General features: G+C 47.2%; 1 protein-coding gene across 1 annotated transcript; it reads right to left on the reverse strand.

Moving 5' to 3' along the window:
• Positions 1-819: 819 nt before the first annotated feature.
• LOC147083956 (uncharacterized) lies at positions 820-19316 on the reverse strand. The gene is made up of 3 exons (XM_085980021.1): positions 19258-19316; positions 17765-18395; positions 820-2147 (listed from the first exon to the last, which is right to left on the reverse strand). Exons 1-3 carry the CDS (start codon positions 19314-19316, stop codon positions 984-986), a joined length of 1854 nt encoding a protein of 617 aa, XP_085836147.1. The 3' UTR covers positions 820-983.
• Between the last annotated feature and the right edge of the window lie 2817 nt (positions 19317-22133).

Genomic DNA, 22133 nt, shown 5'->3' on the forward strand with positions numbered 1-22133 from the left:
GCGCGAAGGGCCGAATGGCCTACTCCTGCTCCTATCTTCTATGTTTCCCCTTTATTCTTCGGGGTGCCGGCCACGATCTCTCAGCCCGGCGCTCCTCTTGATCCAACACCCCGTTCCCCAGTGGCCCAGCAGGGCCCCGGTGTGCGCAGTGCTAGGCCCCTCCCCTTTTATCAGGGAGGGAGGTCTGCTATGACATGGTGCTATGTGCCGACGGGTATGGCGACGTTACACGAAGCACCGTGAAATTCACTGGTAGCGCCTCAAGAGGGAGGGGAGCGCTTCCAGTACCACCCCGCCTCCTGCCTGGGGCGCTACCACTGAATTTAATGCACAGGGGCGCTAACTTTTTCAGGGGGCTAAAATTAGCCCCGGTGACATTAGCGACCCAAAGGGGGCGCCACCGAATTTCCCCCTAATAGTCTAAATGGGCTGGAGGAGCAGAGGGATCCAGGGATACAGATACACAAATCACTAAAAGTAGCAACACAGGTTAATAAGGCCATTAAATAAAAAGCACTGGGCTACATTCGTAAAGGAGCCTCCAGTTCCGTGTCTAAGAGCTCTAAACCATGGCAGAGAGCAGCTGGGACACATTTCTCACACGCCTCGAGATTAACCCACACGGCAACTTTGCTGTCAGTGAAGAGAGACGAGAAAGACCAAAGTGCCGTTTGTCCCTCTCAGTGTGGCCCTGAAGGACTATGTCCAGGCTGGAGTTCTGTTCCCACCGTATGATCCTCCCCCAGATTGTCCTTTCTGAGCTCCAGCCAGGTGGTGCTAAACACTCAGGTGGGCAAGAAGAAAATCTGCAACAATGTGTTTAACACAAAGCTGATTTATTTGACATCTATCCAGAATATTAAACTCCAGCCCAGTTCCCGGACTTATTAACATCAGCAGAAACAATCCCCACCTGTCAGAATGAACATGGTTCAGTCCTGGATGTGATTAACAGCAGCAACAACAGAATCCAATCCCTGCAGTCACTTGTGAACTCGCTGGTGTGTCAGTAGGTTGGATGACTGAGTGAATCCCTTCCCACACTCAGGGCAGGTGAACGGCCTCTCCCCAGTGTGAACTCGCTGGTGTCTCAGCAGGTGGGATGACTGAGTGAATCCCTTCCCACACTCAGGGCAGGTGAACGGCCTCTCCCCAGTGTGAACTCGCTGGTGTGACAGCAGGGTGGATGACTGAGTGAATCCCTTCCCACACTCAGAGCAGGTGAACGGTCTCTCCCCAGTGTGAACTCGCTGGTGTGTCAGCAGGTGGGATGACTCAGTGAATCCCTTCCCACACTCAGAGCAGGTGAACGGCCTCTCCACAGTGTGAGTGCGCTGGTGTGTCAGCAGGTGGGATGAGCGAGTGAATCCCTTCCCACACACGGAGCAGGTGAACGGCCGCTCCCCAGTGTGAGTGCGCTGGTGTATAGTGAGCTCAGATGATTGCCTAAACCCAGTCCCGCAGTGAGAGCAGGTGAACGGCCTCTCCCCAGTGTGAGTGCACAGGTGTACAGTGAGGTCAGATGATCGCCTGAACCCAGTCCTGCAGTGAGAGCACCTGAACGGTCTCTCATCAGTGTGAACACGTTGATGGCGTATCAGTTCCCCGGACACTTTATAGCACTTCCCACAGTCCGAGCATTTAAAAGGTCTCTCATCAGTGTGAACTCGCTGGTGTATCAGCAGGGTGGATGAACGAGCGAATCCCTTCCCACACACGGAGCAGGTGAATGGCCTCTCCCCAGTGTGAACTCGCTGGTGTGTCAGCAGGTGGGATGAGCGAGTGAATCCCTTCCCACACACGGAGCAGGTGAACGGCCTCTCCCCAGTGTGAACTCGCTGGTGTACAGTGAGGTCAGATGACTGCCCAAACCCAGTCCCGCAGTGCGAGCACCTGAACAGTCTCTCCCCAGTGTGAACACGTTGATGGTGTATCAGTGCCCCGGAACTTTTAAAGCACTTCCCACAGTCCGAGGAGTTAAAAGGTCTCTCATCAGTGTGAACTCGCTGGTGTCTCAGCAGGCGGGATGAATTAGTGAATCCCTTCCCACACTCGGAGCAGGTGAACGGCCTCTCCCCGATGTGAACGGTGCTTTTTGCTTCCATATTCAAAGGCCGATGATATTCAGTTCCTGATGAATCGAGTGACTGTCAGATCTTGATGAGATGTTTGGTTTGAGTTTCCCGTCTGCAAATCCTCCCCTTCTAATACCCTGTAAAATGAATTTAAAATGGAGCGTGAGAGAGAACCCACTAAAGAGGCAGGTTGTGAAATTGAGCTCAATGAATCTGGTTGTTTGTGGGGCCGGCACTAGAAAAAAAGTGACCATGAAAGCTGCCGGATTGTCATAAAATCCCACTGGTTCACTAATGTCCTTCAGTGAAGGGAATCTGCCACCTGGTCTGGGACTCTGGTCTCTATGGGAGGAGAGAGAGAGAGAGGTGGGAGTGGGAGGGGGCGAAGGAGATGGACTTTATACATCTGCAACTCGACCAGAACTTTGACAAAACCTCCAAAACCCGCAACCTCCAGCACCTAGAAGGACAAAGGCAGAAGGTGCATGGGAGCACCATCACCTCCAAGTTCTCCCAGTCACACACCATCCTGACTTGGACATATATCGCCGTTGCTACATCATCACTGGGTGAAAATCCTGGAACTCCTTACACAACAGCATTGTGGGAGTACCTTCACCACACGGACTGCAGCGGTTCAAGAAGGCGGCCCACCATCATCTTCTCAATGGGAAGATGGGGATTGGCAACATATTCTGGTCTTGCGAGCGACGCCCACATCCCAAGAATGAATTAAAACAAATCTGTATATGTAAAATGGATTAAAAGCCTCTACAGAAATACTTGTTCCTAAAACAATACTCTTTTACATTGTAGGGACAGTGTCTGTGTAACAATCTAATCTCCTCCAGAATCCACCTCCCTTGACTGTCACACATTGGAAATTGTTGGGTCCTCCTGGGGATTAAACCCAGCAGCTTCTCCTCCATCTCCACTCCAGCTCAAACTGAAGCAACAAAAAGACCTACACAGGCGGCCAGGGACCTACCTGCCATCACCTGCAATAAAACTCTTCCGCACAGCCGCTGACTAATGGTGGCCGCAGCACCCACAATTCCCTGCGCCCCAGAAACCGCTTTATCCAACGTACTGATTTCCCCGCTGAGAGTGCGTATGCTCCCCGGGGCCGCGGGCCATTCTGGGAGCCTGGCTCCTGTCCTTTGCGCCGAGTCGGACTTGGTGGAACCGGCTGAAGAAACCGGGAAGTGGCAGCTCAGATGGGGGAGGCACTGCACCCTGGGTTTCCTGGTGCTGGGGCCCTGGCCGCACATCCGCCAGGCTCGGCCGCTCTGATTCTCATTGAGTTGTTTGATGAGGTAACAGAGGGTTGATGAGGGCAATGCGGTTAACGTGGTGTACATGGATTTCCAAAAGGCGTTCGACAAAGAGCCACATACTAGGCTTACCAGCAAAGTTGATACCCATGGAATAATTGGGACAGTGGCAACATGGATACGAAATTGGCAAAGTGACAGGAAACAGTGAGTAGTGGTGAACGGTTGTTTTTCAGACTGGAGGAAAGTATACAGTGGTGTTCCCCAGGGGTCGGTACTAGGATCAGTGCTTTTCTTGATATATATTAATGATTTTGACTTGGGTGTACAGGGCACAGTTTCAAAATTTGCAGATGACAGAAAACTTGGAAGTAAATTGAACAGTGAGGAGGATAGTGATAGATTTCAAGAAGACATAGACAGGCTGGTGGAATGGGCGGACACATGGGAGATGAAATTTAACGCAGAAAAGTGCGAACTGATATATTTTGGTAGGAAGAATGAGGAGAGGCAATATAAACTAAAGGGTACAATTCTAAAGTGGGTGCATGAACAGAGAGACCGGGGGGTATGTGTGCACAAATCATTGAAGGTGGCAGGGCAGGTTGAGAAAGTGGTTAAAAAAGCATACGGGATCCTGGGCTTAATAAATAGAGGCATAGAGTGCAAAAGCAAGGAGGTTATGATGAACCTTTATAAAACACTGGTTCGGCCTCAACTGGAGTAGTGTGTCCAATTCTGGGCACCGCACTTTAGGATGGATGTGAAGGCCTCAGAGGGGGTGCAGAAAAGATTTACAAGAATGGTTCCAGGGATGAGGGATGAGGGACTTCAGTGATGTGGATAGACTCGAGAAGCTGGGGTGGTTCTCCTTACAGCAGAGAAGGTAGAGAGGAGATTTGATGGAGGTGTTCAAAATCGTGAGGGGGTCTGGACAGAGTAGATAGAGAAAAACTGTTCCCATTGGTGGAAGGGTCGCGAACCAGAGGATACAGATTTAAGGTGATTGGCAGAAGAACCAAAGGCGACATGAGGAAAAACTTTTTTTTACGCAGCGAGTGGTTAGGATCTGGAATGCACTGCCTGAAAGGGTGGTGGAGGCAGATTCAATCACCGCTTTCAAAAGGGAATTGGATAAGTGCCTGAAGTAAAGAAATGTGCAGGGTTACGGGGAAAGGGCGGGGAGTGGGACTCGCTGAAGTGGTCTTGCAGAAAGCCGGCACGGGCTCAACGGGCTGAATGGCCTCCTTCTGTGCTGTAACCATTCTATGATTCTATAAAATATTAAAAAGTTTGTTCCACAGAAGCACGAGGTTTATCTGCTTTTATTGATGAATTTAAAAAGTCTGTATTAAACCTGAGCCAGTGTGTTGTGAGCCAAAGAGCCTTGTGTCCAATGAGGGGAATAAAGGCCCACAGCCTCCCCTGGCCCCGGGCCCTGAACAAGGGACTGGAGAAACTCGCTGCCCTGCGGATCAGAAAATCAGCCGGCACGAGGCCCGCCCCTCGGGCTCCCCGATTGGTTGGAGGACCCGCCGCCAGCTAGCTCCTCCAGCCCCGCCCCGCTAGCTCCCTATTGGTCGGAAGCTCCCGTCAATCAGGCCCTGGGCTGGGTCATGTGTCCCCGAGGAGATCACGTGCTCCGTCCAACTGACGCCGCTCGGTCTGGGGCCTCGTGGACTCTCGGGTTTTTCTATTTCTCTTTATTCTCTCCCGATCCACCCCTCCCCCCCACCCCACACGATTCTCCACCCAATCGGAGTGGAGAAAACTCACTTTGCGTCACCGATCACGACTCTGGACCCGACACCAAGGCCTTTCCCCGGAATGCCCTGCACCGACTCCATCTGGCAGGATCCAAGTGCGCAGGTGCAGCTCTGAGTGGGGGAGGGGTGTTGGTCTCCTCTGGGCATGTGCGGTTGTTGCCCTTGGTGACCGGGAGGGGTCGCTGTGCCGGACTCGGTCCAAACCGTCACTCCCTGTGCGCATGCGCGGACTATCGTCTGTCAATCAACCATCAGCCAGAAGAGGTCGCTGGTGAGACCAGTGAAGAAAGACTGACTTGCATTTCTATAGCGCCTTCACCACCACCGGACGACCCAAACTGCTTTACAGCCAATGCAGTACTTTTGAAGTGTAGTCACTGTTGTAATGTAAGAAATGCAGCAGTCAAATAGCGCACAGCAAGCTCCCACAAACAGCAATGTGATAATGGCCAGATAATCTATCTTTTTGTTAACTCTGTTTCTCTCTCTACGGATGTTGCCTGGCCTGCGGAGTGTTTCCAGCATTTCCTGTTGTTATTTCAGATTTCCAGCATCCGCAGTATTTTGCTATTATCCTTTTGTTACATTGATTGAGGGATAAACATTGGCTAGGACACCGGGAATATTTCCCCTGCTCTTTCCCACATTACAAGAATGACTACACCTCAAAAGTACTCCATTGGCTGTAAAGCACTTCAAGACGTCTGCTAGTCATGAAAGCACTATATAAATGCAAGTCTTTCTTTCTCAAAATAGTGTCATGGGATCTTTTACATCCACCTGAGAGAGCAGACAGGGCCTCAGTTTAATGTCTCATCCGAAAGACGCCACCTCTGACAGTGCCTCAGTACTGCACTGGAGTGTTGTGGTGATTATTCTTGTAAGAAGTATTGTAATTGGTTGCCTGTTTCCTGCCTTGAGATATATGCTGTAAACTCATTGGTAGTTGATGTCATGTGATTTGTGGTAGCCATCTTAAATTCAGTTCTCTACAGCCTTGGTTGGGACTGGGTGTTGAAGATGTGCTGCTGGGTTTTTAAAGTTAATAAAGCCTAGATTTAGAAAGGCAAATCTACTCTTCATTTCAATTTATTAACCTTTTGTTAGAATGGAGCGATATCTTCAACCGGAACGATTTAATGCTGACCCTAATTCTGCAGGAGTGGATGATAAATGGAAACACTGGTATCGTACATTTAAAAACTTTTTGGGTGTGTTGGATCAAGAGTCTCTAAATAAGTTGAATATACTGATCAACTACATTGCTCCGGATGTGTATAAGTATATCTTGGACTGTGAAACTTACGAATTGGCTATTGCTACATTGGAAAAGATTTTTGTGAAACCAAAGAATGAGGTATTTGCATGTCACCTTCTATCTGCCCGTAGGCAGCAGGTGGGAGAATCTTTGGATGCTTATTTACAAGCACTTCGGCGCCTTGGTGCTAACTGTAATTATAAGGCCATGTTGGCAGAAGAATATAAGGAAGAATCGGTACGGGATGCTTTTATTAATGGATTACTGTCTAGATCAATTCATCAGCGGTTATTAGAAAATAAGACTTTGGATCTAAAGAGTGCTTTTGAGCAAGCCTCTACATTGGATTTGACTCAGAGAAGTTCGGATTCTTACGCTCTTTTTAATCGGCCTATGACTGTGGTTTCGGCAGTTCCGGATGAAAAGGAATTATGTGGACTTAATAGGAGTGGTTTACCAGATTCTGAAACAGTTTCTACTTCGGCTGCTGCTGCCTCTAGGATTCAGAAGTGTTATTTTTGTGGGAACGCCCGGCACCCTTGTCTGAAGTGTCCTGCTCGGGAGGCTGTGTGTAGTAAATGCGGCAAGAGAGGTCATTATGCACGTGTTTGTAAATCAATTGCCTCCTCTGCGACTATTCAGCCTTTAGCTAGGGCGTTTATTGCATCAGTTTCTGCTGCCTTTGCTCATGGCCTAAATAAAGCTATAGTTACGGCCCAAGTTAATGGGTTAGAAGTGAAGGCCCTTATAGATACCGGCAGTACCGCGAGTTTTATAAGTCTTCAGTTTGTGAAGGAGAAGCGTTTGAAAATTTTGCCTGTTACTTATCAGGTGTGTATGGCTCAGGCGACTCTCACCTCACAAGTAGCTGGTTGTTGCCTTGTGAAATTAATTCTTCTAGGTAATACGTATACTGATATACGCCTATCTGTTTTGCCGAATCTCTGTGCGGATATTTTGATTGGTCATGACGTGCTTCAATTACACGAGTCTCTTAGTCTTTCTTTTGGAGGAACTAAGCCACCTTTATCTATTTGTGGATTAACTTCTTTATCCATTTCTCCATTATCACTTTTTTCCAATTTGATGTCGGATTGTAAGCCAATTGCTCCCAAGTCAAGAAGGTATAGCAGTCAGGATAAAGAATTTATTAATTCTGAAGTTCAACGTCTTTTATTGGAAGGAATCATTGAACCTAGTTGTTCGCCCTGGCGGGCACAAGTAGTTGTCACCACTAACGAGAGACATAAGAAACGAATGGTGATAGACTACTCTCAATCTATTAATAGGTATACTCAATTAGATGCGTACCCTTTGCCTAAGATTGATGAGCTTATCAACAAAGTATCTCAGTATAAGGTTTTTAGCACTATTGACCTAAAGAGTGCTTATCATCAGATTCCTATCGTTAAGAGGGATCAACCATATACGGCCTTTGAGGCTGGCGGAAAGCTGTATCAGTTTTGCCGAGTACCATTTGGTGTTACTAATGGTTACTAAAGGAGGAACTTTTTCACCCAGAGGGTGGTTGGAATCTGGAACTCACTGCCTGAAAGGGTGGTAGAGGCAGGAACCCTCACAACATTCAAGAAGCATTTGGATGAGCACTTGAAATGCCATTGCATACAAGGCTATGGCCCACATGCTGGAAAATGGGATTAGACAGGACAGGGGTGGATGGGCGGCGCGGACATGATGGGCCGAAGGGCCTCTTTCTGTGCTGTAAAACTCTATGACTCTATGCCTGTTTTCAACAGGCAATGGATGCTTTTATAAGTGATAACTCTCTCTCTGACACCTTTTCATATTTAGATGACATCACGGTGTGTGGCAAATCAAGGGTGGAGCATGATTCTAATTTAGAAAGATTCCTTCAAGCTGCGGAAAAAGTTGGTTTAACTTTCAATAAATAGAAGTGTATCTTTTCGGCCACTGAGGTAAATCTACTGGGGTATATTATCTCGGGAAACAAGTTTAAACCAGATCCAGAACGCCTGCGACCATTGATTGATTTACCTTGTCCTACTAATTCTAAGGCTTTGCAACAAGTTGTTGGACTGTTTTCTTATTATTCTAATTGGATTGCAAACTTTTCGCAGAAGATCCGGCCCCTTATTCGGGTTACGACATATCCTCTATCATGGGAGGCCAGGATGTGTTTTGATAATTTCAAAAAGGATATCCTTGGAGCAGTTGTGCATTCTATTGATGAGCAGGTTCCCTTTGTGATTGAGACGGACGCTTCCGATTTTGCAATTGGGGCTACTCTGAACCAAAATGGAAGACCTGTGGCCTTTTTCTCACGTACTTTGAACAATAGTGAGAAAAGACACTCCTCAATAGAGAAAGAGGCGTATGCAATAGTAGAAGCACTGCGTAAATGGAGACATTATTTATCGGGGCGACATTTTACGTGGGTAACTGACCAAAAACCTGTGTCCTTTATGTTTGATGTCAAACATTTTGGAAAGATCAAGAATGATAAAATAATGAGGTGGAGGATTGAGTTGGCATGCTACCATTTTGATATAGTTTACCGTCCAGGGAAGGATAATGTTGCTGCTGATGCGCTGTCGAGGGCTTATTGTTCTGTGATTCACGGAGATACGCTTATTAATCTTCATAATGCTTTGTGCCATCCTGGTGTTACGAGGATGATACACTTCGTACGCAGTAAGAATTTGCCCTTTTCAGTTGAAGACGTCAAGCGTATGACTTCATCATGTTCTATCTGTGCTCGGTGTAAACCAAATTTCTTTAAGCCTCAACGAGCTCATCTTATGAAGGCTACTTCTCCTTTTGAACGTTTGAGCGTTGATTTTAAGGGGCCTCTTCCTTCAACGACTCAGAATCGATATATATTTACTGTTGTGGATGAGTTTTCAAGGTTCCCTTTTGCTTTTCCTTGCACAGATGTATCAGCTGCTACAGTTATCAAATGTCTGACTCAACTTTTTGTCATCTTTGGGATGCCTGCGTATATCCATTCGGATCAGGGAAGTTCTTTTATGTCTTCCCAGTTGAAGGAATACCTCCAGAGTCAGGGAATCTCTACTAGTAGAACTACCCCGTATAATCCCCAGGGTAATGGACAGTGCGAACGATATAATGGGGTGATCTGGAAGGCAGTTATGTTGGCTTTGACATCCCGGAACCTTAAGAATACACAGTGGGAAATGGTACTGCCTGATGCCCTGCATTCCATTAGATCATTGCTTTCAACGGCTACTAATGTGACCCCCCATGAAAGGCTCTTTAACTATCCGTGGAGATCTACTACGGGATATTCGGTACCTTCATGGCTTACTATGCAGGGACCTGTGCTGCTTCGATGCCGTGTTAGATTGTCAAAATATGATCCTTTAGTGGAGGAGGTGGAGCTGTTGGAGGCAAATTCCCAATATGCTTATATTCGATTCCAAGATGGGAAAGAAAGTACTGTTTCAATTAAAGACTTGGCTCCTTGTGGTGGCCAGCCCTCTTCTGAGGATATTAACAATAGTCATGATTCAGATAATGTGGATGTCGTCACAGATACTACGAATATTTCCAATCCTATTGCAGATAATTATAATTCTATTAGTCAGCCCTCGATGGATGTTCATGACCATCCCAGTTTACCTTCTGATTGGATTTCCAATCCGGAAACCGTTGATAATCGGGATATGGATAGCCTTCCTGCAGCAGATACTTCCGTGTCTCCTGGTGTGGGAGGGCAAGGAATTTCACCAAGGTTAAGAAGGTCGACACGAACAAGATATCCGGTCGACCGATTGAAAATGGACTTTTAAAATAACTTGATAGTAATGTTTTAAAATTGTTCAAATATTATATTTGTATTGTTTTAGTTATAAATAATTAATTGTAAATTGTAAAGGCTACCTATGTTGGAGTATGTTTTAAGAGGAGGGGTGAATGTGGTGATTATTCTTGTAAGAAGTATTGTAATTGGTTGCCTGTTTCCTGCCTTGAGATATATGCTGTAAACTCATTGGTAGTTGATGTCATGTGATTTGTGGTGGCCATCTTAAATTCAGTTCTCTACAGCCTTGGTTGGGACTGGGTGTTGAAGATGTGCTGCTGGGTTTTTAAGGTTAATAAAGCCTAGATTTAGAAAGGCAAATCTACTCTTCATTTCAAGTGTCAGCCTCGATTTTTGTGCTCAAGTCTCTGGAGTGGGAGTTGAACCCACAACCTTATGCCTCAGAGGCAAGAATGCTACCATAGAGTCACAGATTTATACAGCACAGAAAGGGGCCCTTCGGCCCATCGTGTCCGTGCCAGCCATCAAGCCCTGTCTATTCTAATCCCATTTTCCAGCACTTGGTCCATAGCCTTGTATGCTATGGCGTTTCAAGTGCTCATCTAAATGCTTCTTGAATGTTGTGAGGGTTCCTGCCTCTACCACCCTTTCAGACAGTGAGTTCCAGATTCCAACCACCCTCTGGGTGAAAAAGCTTTTCCTCAAATCCCCTCTAAACCTCCTGCCCCTTACCTTGAAACTATGCCCCCTGGTTATTGACCCCTCTACTAAGGGGAAAAGTTCCTTTCTATCTACCCTATCTATGCCCCTCATAATTTTGTACACGTCAATCAGGTCCCCTTCAGCCTTCTCTGCTCCAAGGAAAACAACCCCAGCCTGTCCAGTCTCTCTTCATATCTGAAGTGCTCCAGCCCAGGTAACACCCTGGTGAATCTCCTCTGCACCCTCTCCAATGCAATCACATCCTTCCGATAGTGTGGCAACCAGAACTGCACACAGTATTCCAGCTGTGGCCTAACTAGCGTTTTGTACAGCTCCATCATAACCTCCCTGCTCTTGCCTTCATTAGCCGAGGCATAGAATATAAGTATCCCATATGCCTTCTTAACCACCCTATCTAGCTGTCCTGCTGCCCTCAGGGATCTATGTACATGCACACCAAGGTCCCTCTGATCCTCTGTCGTTCCTAGGGTTCTACCATTCATTGTGTATTCCCTTGTTAGTCCTCCCAAAATGCATCACCTCACACTTTTCAGGGTTAAATTCCATTTGCCACTGTGCTGCCCATCTAACCAAGCCATCTATATTCTCCTGTAGCCTGAGGCTTCCCTCCTCGCTATTTACCACTCCGCCAATTTTCGTGTCATCTGCGAACTTACGGATCATACCTCCTACATTCATATCTAAATCATTAATGTACACTACAAACAGCAAAGGACCCAGCACCGACCCCTGCAGTACACCACTGGACACAGGCTTCCAGTCACAAAAACAGCCTTCGACCATCACCCTTTGCCTCCTGCCACTACGCCAATTTTGGATCCAATGTGCCAAATTGCCCTGGATCCCATGGGCCCTCACCATCTTGACCAGTCTTCCATGTGGGACTTTGTCAAAAGCCTTACTGAAGTCCATGTACACTACATCAACTGGACTGCCCTCATCCACACACCTAGTCACCCCCATCGAAAAATTCAGTCAAATTGGTTAGACATGATCTCCCCCTGACAAATCCATGCTGACTATCCTTGATTAATCCTTGCCTCTCCAAGTGGAGACTAATTCTGTCCCTCAGAATTTTTTCCAATAATTTCCCTACCACTGATGTTCGGCTCACTGGCCTGTAATTGCCTGGTTTATCCCTACTACTACCCTTCTTGAATAATGGTACTACGTTAACTGTTCTCCAGTCCTCTGGCACCTCCCCTGTGGTCAGAGAGGTTCTGAAAATTTGTGTCAGAGCCCCTGCAATCTCCTCCCTTGCCTCACCCAGCAGCCTGGGATACATCTTGTCTGGGCCTGGGGGTTTATCCACTTTTAAGTGCGCCAAAACCGCTAGTACCTCCTCCCTCTCAATACTAATTTGTTCAAGTATATCACAATCCCCCTGCCTGATTTCTATGCCTACATCGTCCTTCTCTATAGTGAACACAGATGCAAAATATTAATTTAAAACCTCACCCACATCTTCCGGCTCTACACATAAATTGCCACTTTGGTCCCTAATGGGCCCTATTCTTTCCCTGGTTATCCTCTTGCCCTTAATATACTTATGAAACACCTTGGGATTTTCCTTTATTTTGCCCACCAGTGTTATTTCATGCCCCCTCTTTGCTCTCTGAATTTCTTTTTTAAGTACCCCCCCCCCCAGCACTTTCTATACTCCTCTAGGGCTTCCACTGTTTTTAGTCCTTTGTATCTGCCAAAAGCCTCCCTTTTTTTCCTAATCCATTCTCGTATATCCCTTGACATCCAGGGTTCCCTGGGCTTGTTGGTCCCACCCTTGACCTTTATGGGAACATGTTGCCATTCTACTCTCTCAATTTCCTTTCTGAAAGATTCCCACTGCTCTGATGTGGATTTTCCGACAAGTAGCTGATCCCAGTCCACTTTGGCCAGATCCTGCCTTATCATATTAAAATCAGCCTTCCCCCAATTTAGAGCCTTTATTTCTGGTCCATCTTCGTCACTTTCCATGACTACCTTAAATCTCACCAAATTATGGTCACTGTCACCAAAATGCTCTCCTACTGATACTTCTACCACTTGCCCGGCCACATTCCCTAGAATTAGGTCCAGTTCCGCCCCCTCTCTTGTAGGACTTTCTACATGCTGCCTCAAAAAGCTCTCCTGGATGCACTTTAAGAATTCCGCACCCTCTGAGCCTTTCACACAGATGAATGCTGGAGGAGGGGTGTGTCTGGAGTAAAAAGGCGGAGGTTGTGAATATTTATTTTATATTTAATCATATTTTCTAAAGTATTGTCTTATTTTAAATTAAATTGAAAAGGGTTTATTTTTTGCTTTGAGGTGCCTGCTGTACATGGTCCATGTCTCTGAGGCATACAGGAGGGCAGGTATCACTGCTGCTCTGTAGACCATGAGCTTGGTGCCGAGTTTGAGGTCCTGGTCTTCAAACACCCTCTTCCTCAGGCGACCGAAGGCTGCACTGGCACACTGAAGGCGGTGTTGGACTTTGTCGTCGACGTCTGCCCTTGTTGACTGTAGGCTCCCGAGGTATGGAAAGTGGTCCACGTTGTCCAAGGCCTTGTCATGGATTTTGATAATCAGGGGGCAGCACTGTGTGGCGGGGGCAGGTTGGTAGAGGACCTTTGTCTTACAGGTGCGCTCCGCCAAACTGAAGAAGCTCCGCTCGGGGCCTGGATCCGCGGACTCTCAGGTTTGGATTCCCCTTTATTCTCTCCCCCACTCTGATCTCAATTGGATCTGGGGGAAAACTCACTTTCCCTCACTGATTGCAGCTCTTCACCAACACCGACATCACAAAGAAAGCCCCGCACGGCAGCCTGGAGCTCAGGGGCCCAGCGCGCAGGCGCGGGGGAGGATGATTGACAGGGGCCCAGGGTGTGTGCTGAGCAACAGAAAATGCTGGAAAAACTCAGCAGGCCAGGCAACATCTGTGGAGAGAGAAATCGAGTCAACGTTTCAGGTCGAAACCCTTCGTCAGGACTGAGAGGAAACACAGGAAATGAAACAGATTAAAAGGCCAGTTTGGGGGCTGGGAAATGGGGATGAAAGAACAAAAGAGAAGTGAAGATCGGACCAGTAAAGAGACAAAAGACGGCTCGAGATGTTTATTCAATGGATGCAGTGTGAAGTGTGAAATATTCTGGGAGAATGAGAGACAGCTGCCATGTGGGAGAGGGAAAAAGGGGGAAGGGCCAAAACAAAGGGGTGGATAAAAAATATATAAAAATGTAACGGGGCGAGGATATGATCTGAAATTGTTGAACTCGATATTGAGTCCGGAAGGCTGTAAAGTGCCTGATCGGAAGATGAGGTGCTGTTCCTCGAGCTTACGCTGGGTTTCTGTGGAACAATGCAAGAGCCCGAGGATGGTGAGGTCTGACTGGGAATGGGGCGGTGAATTAAAGTGACAGGCGACCGGAAGCTCGGGGTCACCCTTACGGACTGAGCAGAGGTGTTCCACAAAGCGGTCACCCAATCTGCGTTTGGGCTCACCAATGTAGAGGAGACCACATCGTGAGCAGCGAATTCTCTCTGTATCCACTCGATCAACATTTTTCATAATTTTAAAGCCCTCTATTAGGTCACCCCTCAGCCTTCTTTTTTCAAGAGAAAAGAGACCCAGCCTGTTCATCCTTTCCTGATATGTATACCCTCGCATTTCTGGTATCATCCTTGTAAATCTTCTCTGCACCCTCTCCAGTGCCTCTATATCCTTTTTATAATATGGCGACCAGAACTGTACGCAGTACTCTAAGTGTGGTCTAACCAAGGTTCGATACAGGTTTAGCATAACTTCACTACTTTTCAATTCTATCCCTCTAGAAATAAAACCTCGTGCTTGGTTTGCTTTTTTTATGGCCTTGCTAACCTGTGTCGCAACTTTTAGTAATTTCTGTATTTGTACTCCGAGATCCCTTTGTTCCTCTACCCCACCTAGACTCGCACCCTCCAAGTGATAAGTGACCTCCCCATTCTTCCTACCAAAATGTAATACCTCACATTTATCTGTTCAGCCTTGGTCACTCTGCAAAAACTCTGAAATGTTTAATAATGAAATCAGGGAGTCAAAAAGCTCAGGTGAGGCAGTTTAAAAAGACAGTCCCTGACCAGAGATTGCTGGATGCTGACACTCAGTGCTCACGAGGATAGAATGTCCCATTCCCAAGGCACGGACATCCAGCACCTCGATCACAGCAAAAATTCAGAAAACAATGGCAATATAACTTGGAGCAGAGACGGTTAAGTGGAGCTCTGATCGAGGTGCTCAAAATTATGAGGGGTTTTGATCGAGCAAACAAGGAGAAGCTGTTGTCACTGGCAGGAGGGTCGGTAATGAGAGGACACAGATTTCAGATCATTGGCAAAAGAATCGAGCGAGGAAATGAGGAGACTTTCTTTTACACAGCGAATTGTGATGATCTGGAATGCACTGCCTGAATGGGAGGTGGAAGCAGATTCAATAGTAACTGTCAAAAGGGAATTGGATATATACTAAAGGCTGAAATTTGCAGGGCTGTGGGGAAAGAGCAGGGCAGTGGGACTAATTGCATCGCTCTTTCAGAGAGCCAGCACCAGCACGATGGGCCGAAAGGCATCCTACTGTGCTCTATGATTCTATAACATCAGCTTCTCTCTGCTCACTAGTACTGAGAGAACAGGGAATAATCTTTAAATCCAGCCCAGTTATTGGGGGCTCTTAACATTAACAGGCCCCAGTTGCCTGAATTAACATGGTTCAGTCCTGGATGTGATTAAAGGCATCAGAAACAGTGGAATCGACCCACCGCAGTCACACTGTGGACACTCTGGTGTGTCAGTGGGTGGGATACACCAGCAAATCCCTTTCCACACACTGAGGTTGACTCCAATGATCGGGAGTCCCAGGATTTCGGATACCAGATAATCAAGCTCACAAGAACACAAATTGTCTCTCCAGGCTTTATTAAGAGTGCTGCATAACACAGATTGGGTGATAATTCCCTCAGTCTGGAGAATAGAAGTACAGTGGATTCACGCGCGATCTTCTCGAGTCTGTTCCAACTGACAACGGCTTAAGTGGCCTGTTCTTATACACAAGCTTGGTTACCGCTCAGGAAATGGGATTGTTTGGACCCGTCTGTTGACTGCCTCCTGAACTCCTGCTAATTCAGGGAATTTAGTCCATCTGTGACCAGACTATAACCACAAGCCCGTCTGGTTATCACACCTATACGGCCCATGAGGTTATTATTAGATTCACACCCAGACGTTGTGCCTTCACTTGTCTGGCACTTCATCCCATAACACGGGTACAGGGGCTCAGTAATGTTTCATTCATCAAAACAACAACAACTTGTATTTATATAGCGCCTTTAACGAAGTAAAACATCCCAAAGCGCTGCACAGGAGTATTTTAAGACAAAATTTGACACCGATCCACATAAGGATAAATTAGGGCAGGTGACCAAAAGCTTGGTCAAAGAGGTAGGTTTGAAGGAGCGTCTTAAAGGGGGAAAGTTGAGTCGTTGAGTATATTCAAGGCTGAGATCGATAGATTGTTGGACTCTAGGGGAATCAAGGGATATGGAGATCGGGCGGGAAAGTGGAGTTGAGGTCGATGATCAGCCATGATCTTATTGAACGGTGCAGCAGGCTCGAGGGGCCGTATGGCCGACTCCTGCTCTTATTTCTTATGGTCTTATGAAAGAGAGGTAGCGAGGTGGGCAGGTTTAGGCAGAGAACTCCAGAGCTTAGGGCCTAGGCAACAGAAGGCACGGCCACCAGTGGTGGAGCGATTAAAATCAGGGATGCACAAGAGGCCAGAATTGGAAGAGCACAGATATCTTGGATGGTTGTGGGGCTGGAGGAGATTACAGAGAAAGGGAGGGGCGAGGCCAAGGAGGGATTTGAAAACAAGGATGAGAATTTTGAAATCAAGGTGCTGCTTAACAGGGAGCCAATGTAGGTCAGCAAGCACAGGGGTGATGGGTGAATGGGACTTGGTGCGAGTTAGGACACGGGCAGCTGAGTTTTGGATGACCTCACGTTTATGTAGGGGTCAAAGACAAAGTACAACAACATACGGGTCAGCTTAACAAAATCTCATCATATTTATGGGGCCATCAATATAAAATAGTCTCTGATATATTAAGTAGGGAATTCAGGAGAAATGTCTTTACCCAGAGAATGGTGAGAATGGGGAACTCGCTACCACAGGGAGTGGTTGAAGCAAATAGTATAAATGTATAGATAACCAGGCGGTTAAGAAGGCAAATGGTATGTTGGCCTTCGTAGCGAGAGGGTTTGAGTACAGGAACAAGGATGTCTTGCTGCAGTTGTACAGGGCCTTGGTGAGACCACATCTTGAGTATTGTGTGCAGTTTTGGTCGCCTTATCTGAGGAAGGATGTTCTTGCCATGGAAGGCGTCCAGCGAAGATTCACCAGGCTGATACCTGGGATGGCAGAAATGACGTATGAGGAGAGATTGGGTTGATTTGACTTGTTCTCGCTGGAGTTTAGAAGAATGAGAGGGGATCTCATTGAAACTTATAAAATTCTTTACCCAGAGAGTGGTGAGAATGGGGAACTCGCTACCACAAGGAGTAGTTGAGGTGAACACCACAGATGCATTTATGGGGAAGCCACATGAGGGAGAAAGGAATGGGAGGATCTGTTGATTGGGTTAATTGAAGTAGGGTGGGTGTGGGGCATAAACACTGGCATGGACCAGTTGGGTCGAATGGCCTGTTTCTGTGCTGTATTCTATGTAACACGATGAACAGTCAAATCAAGGGAATCATCAGCACAACAGTCTTAAAGATTAAACAGCAGTCCAATAATTTATAAAACATTCATCCATTCCACGTTCATGTCGCCCCAGCTACAGAACAGTGTGAACTTGCTGGTGTCTCTTCAGGTCCTTTGGCCATTTAAAGCTCTTACCACAGTCAGAACACTTGCATGGTTTCTCATCAGTGTGAACTCGCTGGTGTGTCAGCAGGTAGGATGAATGAGTGAATCCCTTCCCACACACGGAGCAGGTGAACAGCTTCTCCCCAGTGTGAGTACGCTGGTGTGTCATCATATTTCCGGAGCTTTTAAACCTCTTCCCACAGTCAGAACATTTAAACGGTCTCTCTCCGGTGTGAACTCGCTGGTGTTCGAGCAGAGTTGAGGACTGAGTGAATCCCATCCCACACACGGAGCAGGTGAATGGCCTCTCCCCAGTGTGAACTTGCTGGTGTATCTGGAGCTTGGATGACTCTGCAAATCCATTCCCACACACGGAGCAGGAGAACGGTTTCTCCCCAGTGTGAACTCGCTGGTGTCTATGGAGGCTGGATGACTGAGTGAATCCCTTCCCACATTCAATACACGTGAACGGCCTCTCCCCAGTGTGAACTTGCTGGTGTATCTGGAGCTTGGATAACTCTGCGAATCCCTTCCCACACACGGAGCAGGTGAATGGCCTCGCCCCGGTGTGAACTCGCTGGTGTCTCAGCAGGTTGGATGACTGAGTGAATCCCTTCCCACACTCGGAGCAGGTGAACGGCCTCTCCCCGGTGTGACTGCATCAATGAGATTCCAGCTGGAATGGGCAATCGAATCCCTTCCAACAGTCCCCACATTTCCACCGTTTCTCCATGGTGCGGGTGTCCTTGAGTCTCTCCAGGTTGGACGATCAGTTGAAGCCTCGTCCACACACACAACACGTGTACAGTTTCTCCCCGCTGTGAATGGTGCGATGTTTTTTCAGGCTGTGTAACTGGTTAAACCTCTTTCCACAGTCGGTGCACTGGAACACTCTCACTCGGGTGTGTGTGTCGGTGCTTTTCCAGTCACACTGATGTTTGAAATCTTTTCCCACAGACAGAACAGACAAACATTTGTCCTTCCATATCAAAGGTCAGTGATATTCAGGTCCTGATGAATGGAGTGACTCTGTCAGATCTTGATGTGATGTTTGGTTTGAGTTTCCCGTCTGTAAATCCTCCCATTCTCACACCCTGTAAAAGGAGTTTACAAAAGCCATCACTGTAAATACAGGATAGAAATTCAGAACAGACAATTCTAGTTTCTATGGAACATTCTTTCCTCTCTTGTTCCCCAAAGCTGTAAATCCCCATCCCACACACTCTCCCTCCTCCCTGTGCTGAAATCCAAACCCATCGCACCATTTCCAACTTTTCTTTCCTCCACTCCCAGTTTTCCCCCCCCCTCTACTCTGGTTGGGTTCAGTTCTACACCTGCTGTGTGCAGAGTGAGAATAAAATCAATGAGTCAATTATTGTCTCTCCTGGTCACGGGGACCCTGAAGCCCCGCCCACACCCTGTTCCTGTACCAAGATGGCCGCGCATGCGCCGTGCTGTAGGTGGAACAGTTCTGCCTTTCCTCCACCAAGATGGTGGCACGTAACCCGGGCCTGTCACCGAGAAATAGCCTCACAGCTGCCATCAGGTGGAACATAGACCGGGCCGCTGGATCTCATTCGGGCCTGAGGCCATTCTCCAACTTTATAAACCCTGCGGTGCAGCCTACCCGCAGTTTATTAATCTCCCGACCCCGCTCCCGCTGACCAGCAGCTCCGCCCGGCGACCGCGCGGGGCTTTCTTGGTAAAGTCGGTGAGGGACACGTGACCCGGGACCAGGGCCTGATTGACGGGAGCTTCCGACCAATAGGAAGCGAGCGGGGCGGGGCTGGAGGAGCGAGCCGGCAGCGGTTCCTCCAACCAATCGGGGAGCCCAAGGGGCGGGACTTGCGCCGGCTCATTGTCTGATGCGCAGGGCAGCGAGTTTCTCCAGTCCCTTGTTCAGGGCCCGGGGCCAGGGGAGGCTGTGGGCCTTTATTCCCCTCATTGGACACAAGGCTCTTTGGCTCACAACCCACCGGCTCAGATTGCAATACAGACTTTTTAAATTTATGAATCAAAGCAGATAAACCTCGTGCTTCTGTGGCACAAACTTTTTAATATTTGGGAGTAAAAGTACAATTTTTTTCCCTCTGGGGAATTAGTTATTAGTTTCAGGAAACAACAACAACCACTTGTATTTATAAAGCACCTTTAATGTAGTAAAACATCCCAAGGCTCTTCACAGGAGCGTTAGAAAACAAAATTTGACACCGAGCCACATAAAGCGATATTCGGGCAGATGACCAAAAGCTTGGTCAAAGAAGTAGGTTTTAAGGAGCATCTTAAAGAAGGAGAGAGAGATAGAGAGATGGAGAGGTTTAGGGAAGGAATTCCAGAGCTTAGGGCCCAGGCAGCTGAAGGCACGGCCACCAATGGTGGAGCGATTAAAATCGGGGATGCTCAAGGGGCCGGAATTAGAGAAGCGCAAATATCTCGGATGGTTGTAGGGGCTGGAAGAGATTCCAGAGATAGGGAGGGGCGAGGCCACGGAGGGATTTGAAAACAAGGATGAGAATTTTAAGGATGAGACACTTGAGGAAAAGCAGGGAGTGGGGGAGGGTCAAGCCCTTATGGGACAGGGTCGCTAATTCTGTTGTGCGACAGTTACTGGGACAGACTGTATCTCCCCTCTCCTCCACACAGGGATTTGTGGTAGTTAAAGGGACAGTAATTCTCCTTGTTTTGTGAGATTGTAATTAAAGGGACACTACTCTGAGATGGCTACGACTCTTTAGTGTCGCCAGCCTTTCTAAAACTTCTTCCTTTTTTGAGGATCTGTGTGAACAGGCTGGTGACTCAGCAGGTGGGATGAACTCTGAAACCTCTTTGCACAGTCAGATCATTTAAAGGGTCTCTCATCGGTTCTGGGGCAGGAGGGATCTGGTTAACAGTGATCACAATATCATTAGGTTTAAAGTAGTTATGGAAAGGGACAAAATAAAATCAACGGTGAAAATACCCAGCTGGAAGAGAGCCAGTTTCAGTGATTTGAGAAGGGATCGAGCACAGGTGGACTGGAAACAAAGATTGTCCAGGAAAACAGTGAATGACCAATGGCAGGCCTTCAAGGCTGAGATAGTTCGGGTACAAACCAAGCATATTCCCATAAGGAGGAAAGATGGGCCATCCAAAGCTGGAGCTCCCGATGACAAAGGACATCGAGGTTAGAATAAAACAGAAAAAGGTTTACGACAAATGTCAGGTACAGAATACAGTCAAAAACCAGGCAGAATACAGAGAGTGCGGGGGAAATTGAAACAGGACATAAGAAGGGCAAAGAGAGAATATGAGAAAAGATTAGGGGGTAACATAAAAGGGAAAAAATCTTCTATAAACATATGAAAAGTAAAAGGATAGTTAAAGGAATGGTGGGACCAATTAGCGACCAAATAGGATCTCATCATAAGAACATAAGAAATAGGAGCAGGAGTCGGCCATTTGGCCCCTCGAGCCTGCTCCGCCATTCAATGAGATCATGGCTGATCTGATCTTGGGCTCAGCTCCATTTCCCTGCCCGCTCCCCATAACCCATCACTCCCTTATTGTTCAAAAATCTGTCTATCTCCACCTTAAATGTATTTAATGACCCAGCCTCCACAGCTCTCTGGGGCAGAGAATCCCACAGATTTACGACCCTCGGAGAGAAGAAATTCCTCCTCATCTCAGTTCTAAAAGGGCGACCCTTTATTCTGAAACTGTGCCCCCGAGTTCTAGATTTCCCCACGAGGGGAAACATCCTCTCAGCATCTACCCTGTCGAGCCCCCTCAGTATCTTATATGTTTCAATAAGATCACCTCTCATTCTTCTAAACTCCAATGAGTACAGGCCCAACCTGCTCAACCTTTCTTCATAAGTCAACCCCTTCATCTCTGGAATTAACCGAGTGAACCTTCTCTGAACTGCCTCCAATGCAAGTATATCCCTCCTTAAATAAGGAGACCAAAACTGTACGCAGTACTCCAGGTGTGGTCTCACCAACACCCTGTACAGATGTAGCCGGACTTCCCTGCTTTTATACTCCAGCCCCTTGCAATAAAGGCCAACATTTCATTTGCCTTCCTGATTACTTGCTATACCTGCATGCTAACTTTTTGTGTTTCATGAACAAGGACCCCCAGGTCACTCTCTACTGCAGCATTTTGTAATCTCTCTCCATTTAAATAATAATTTGCTTTTTTATTTTTCTTACAGTTTGCCAACCTGAAAATACATAGAAACATAGAAGATAGGAGCAGGAGTCGGCCATTCGGCCCCTCGAGCCTGCTCCACCATTTAATGAGATCATGGCTGATCATCCAAACTGTCCCTGCCTTCTCCCCATATCCCTTGACCCCTTTAGCCTTAAGAAATATATCCAACTCCTTCTTGAATATATTTAGTGAATTGGCCTCCA

This window comes from Somniosus microcephalus, unplaced genomic scaffold, assembly GCF_052327205.1.
Source record: "Somniosus microcephalus isolate GS21.2 unplaced genomic scaffold, FLI_Smic_1.0 scaffold13, whole genome shotgun sequence".
Classification (NCBI taxonomy): domain Eukaryota; kingdom Metazoa; phylum Chordata; class Chondrichthyes; order Squaliformes; family Somniosidae; genus Somniosus; species Somniosus microcephalus.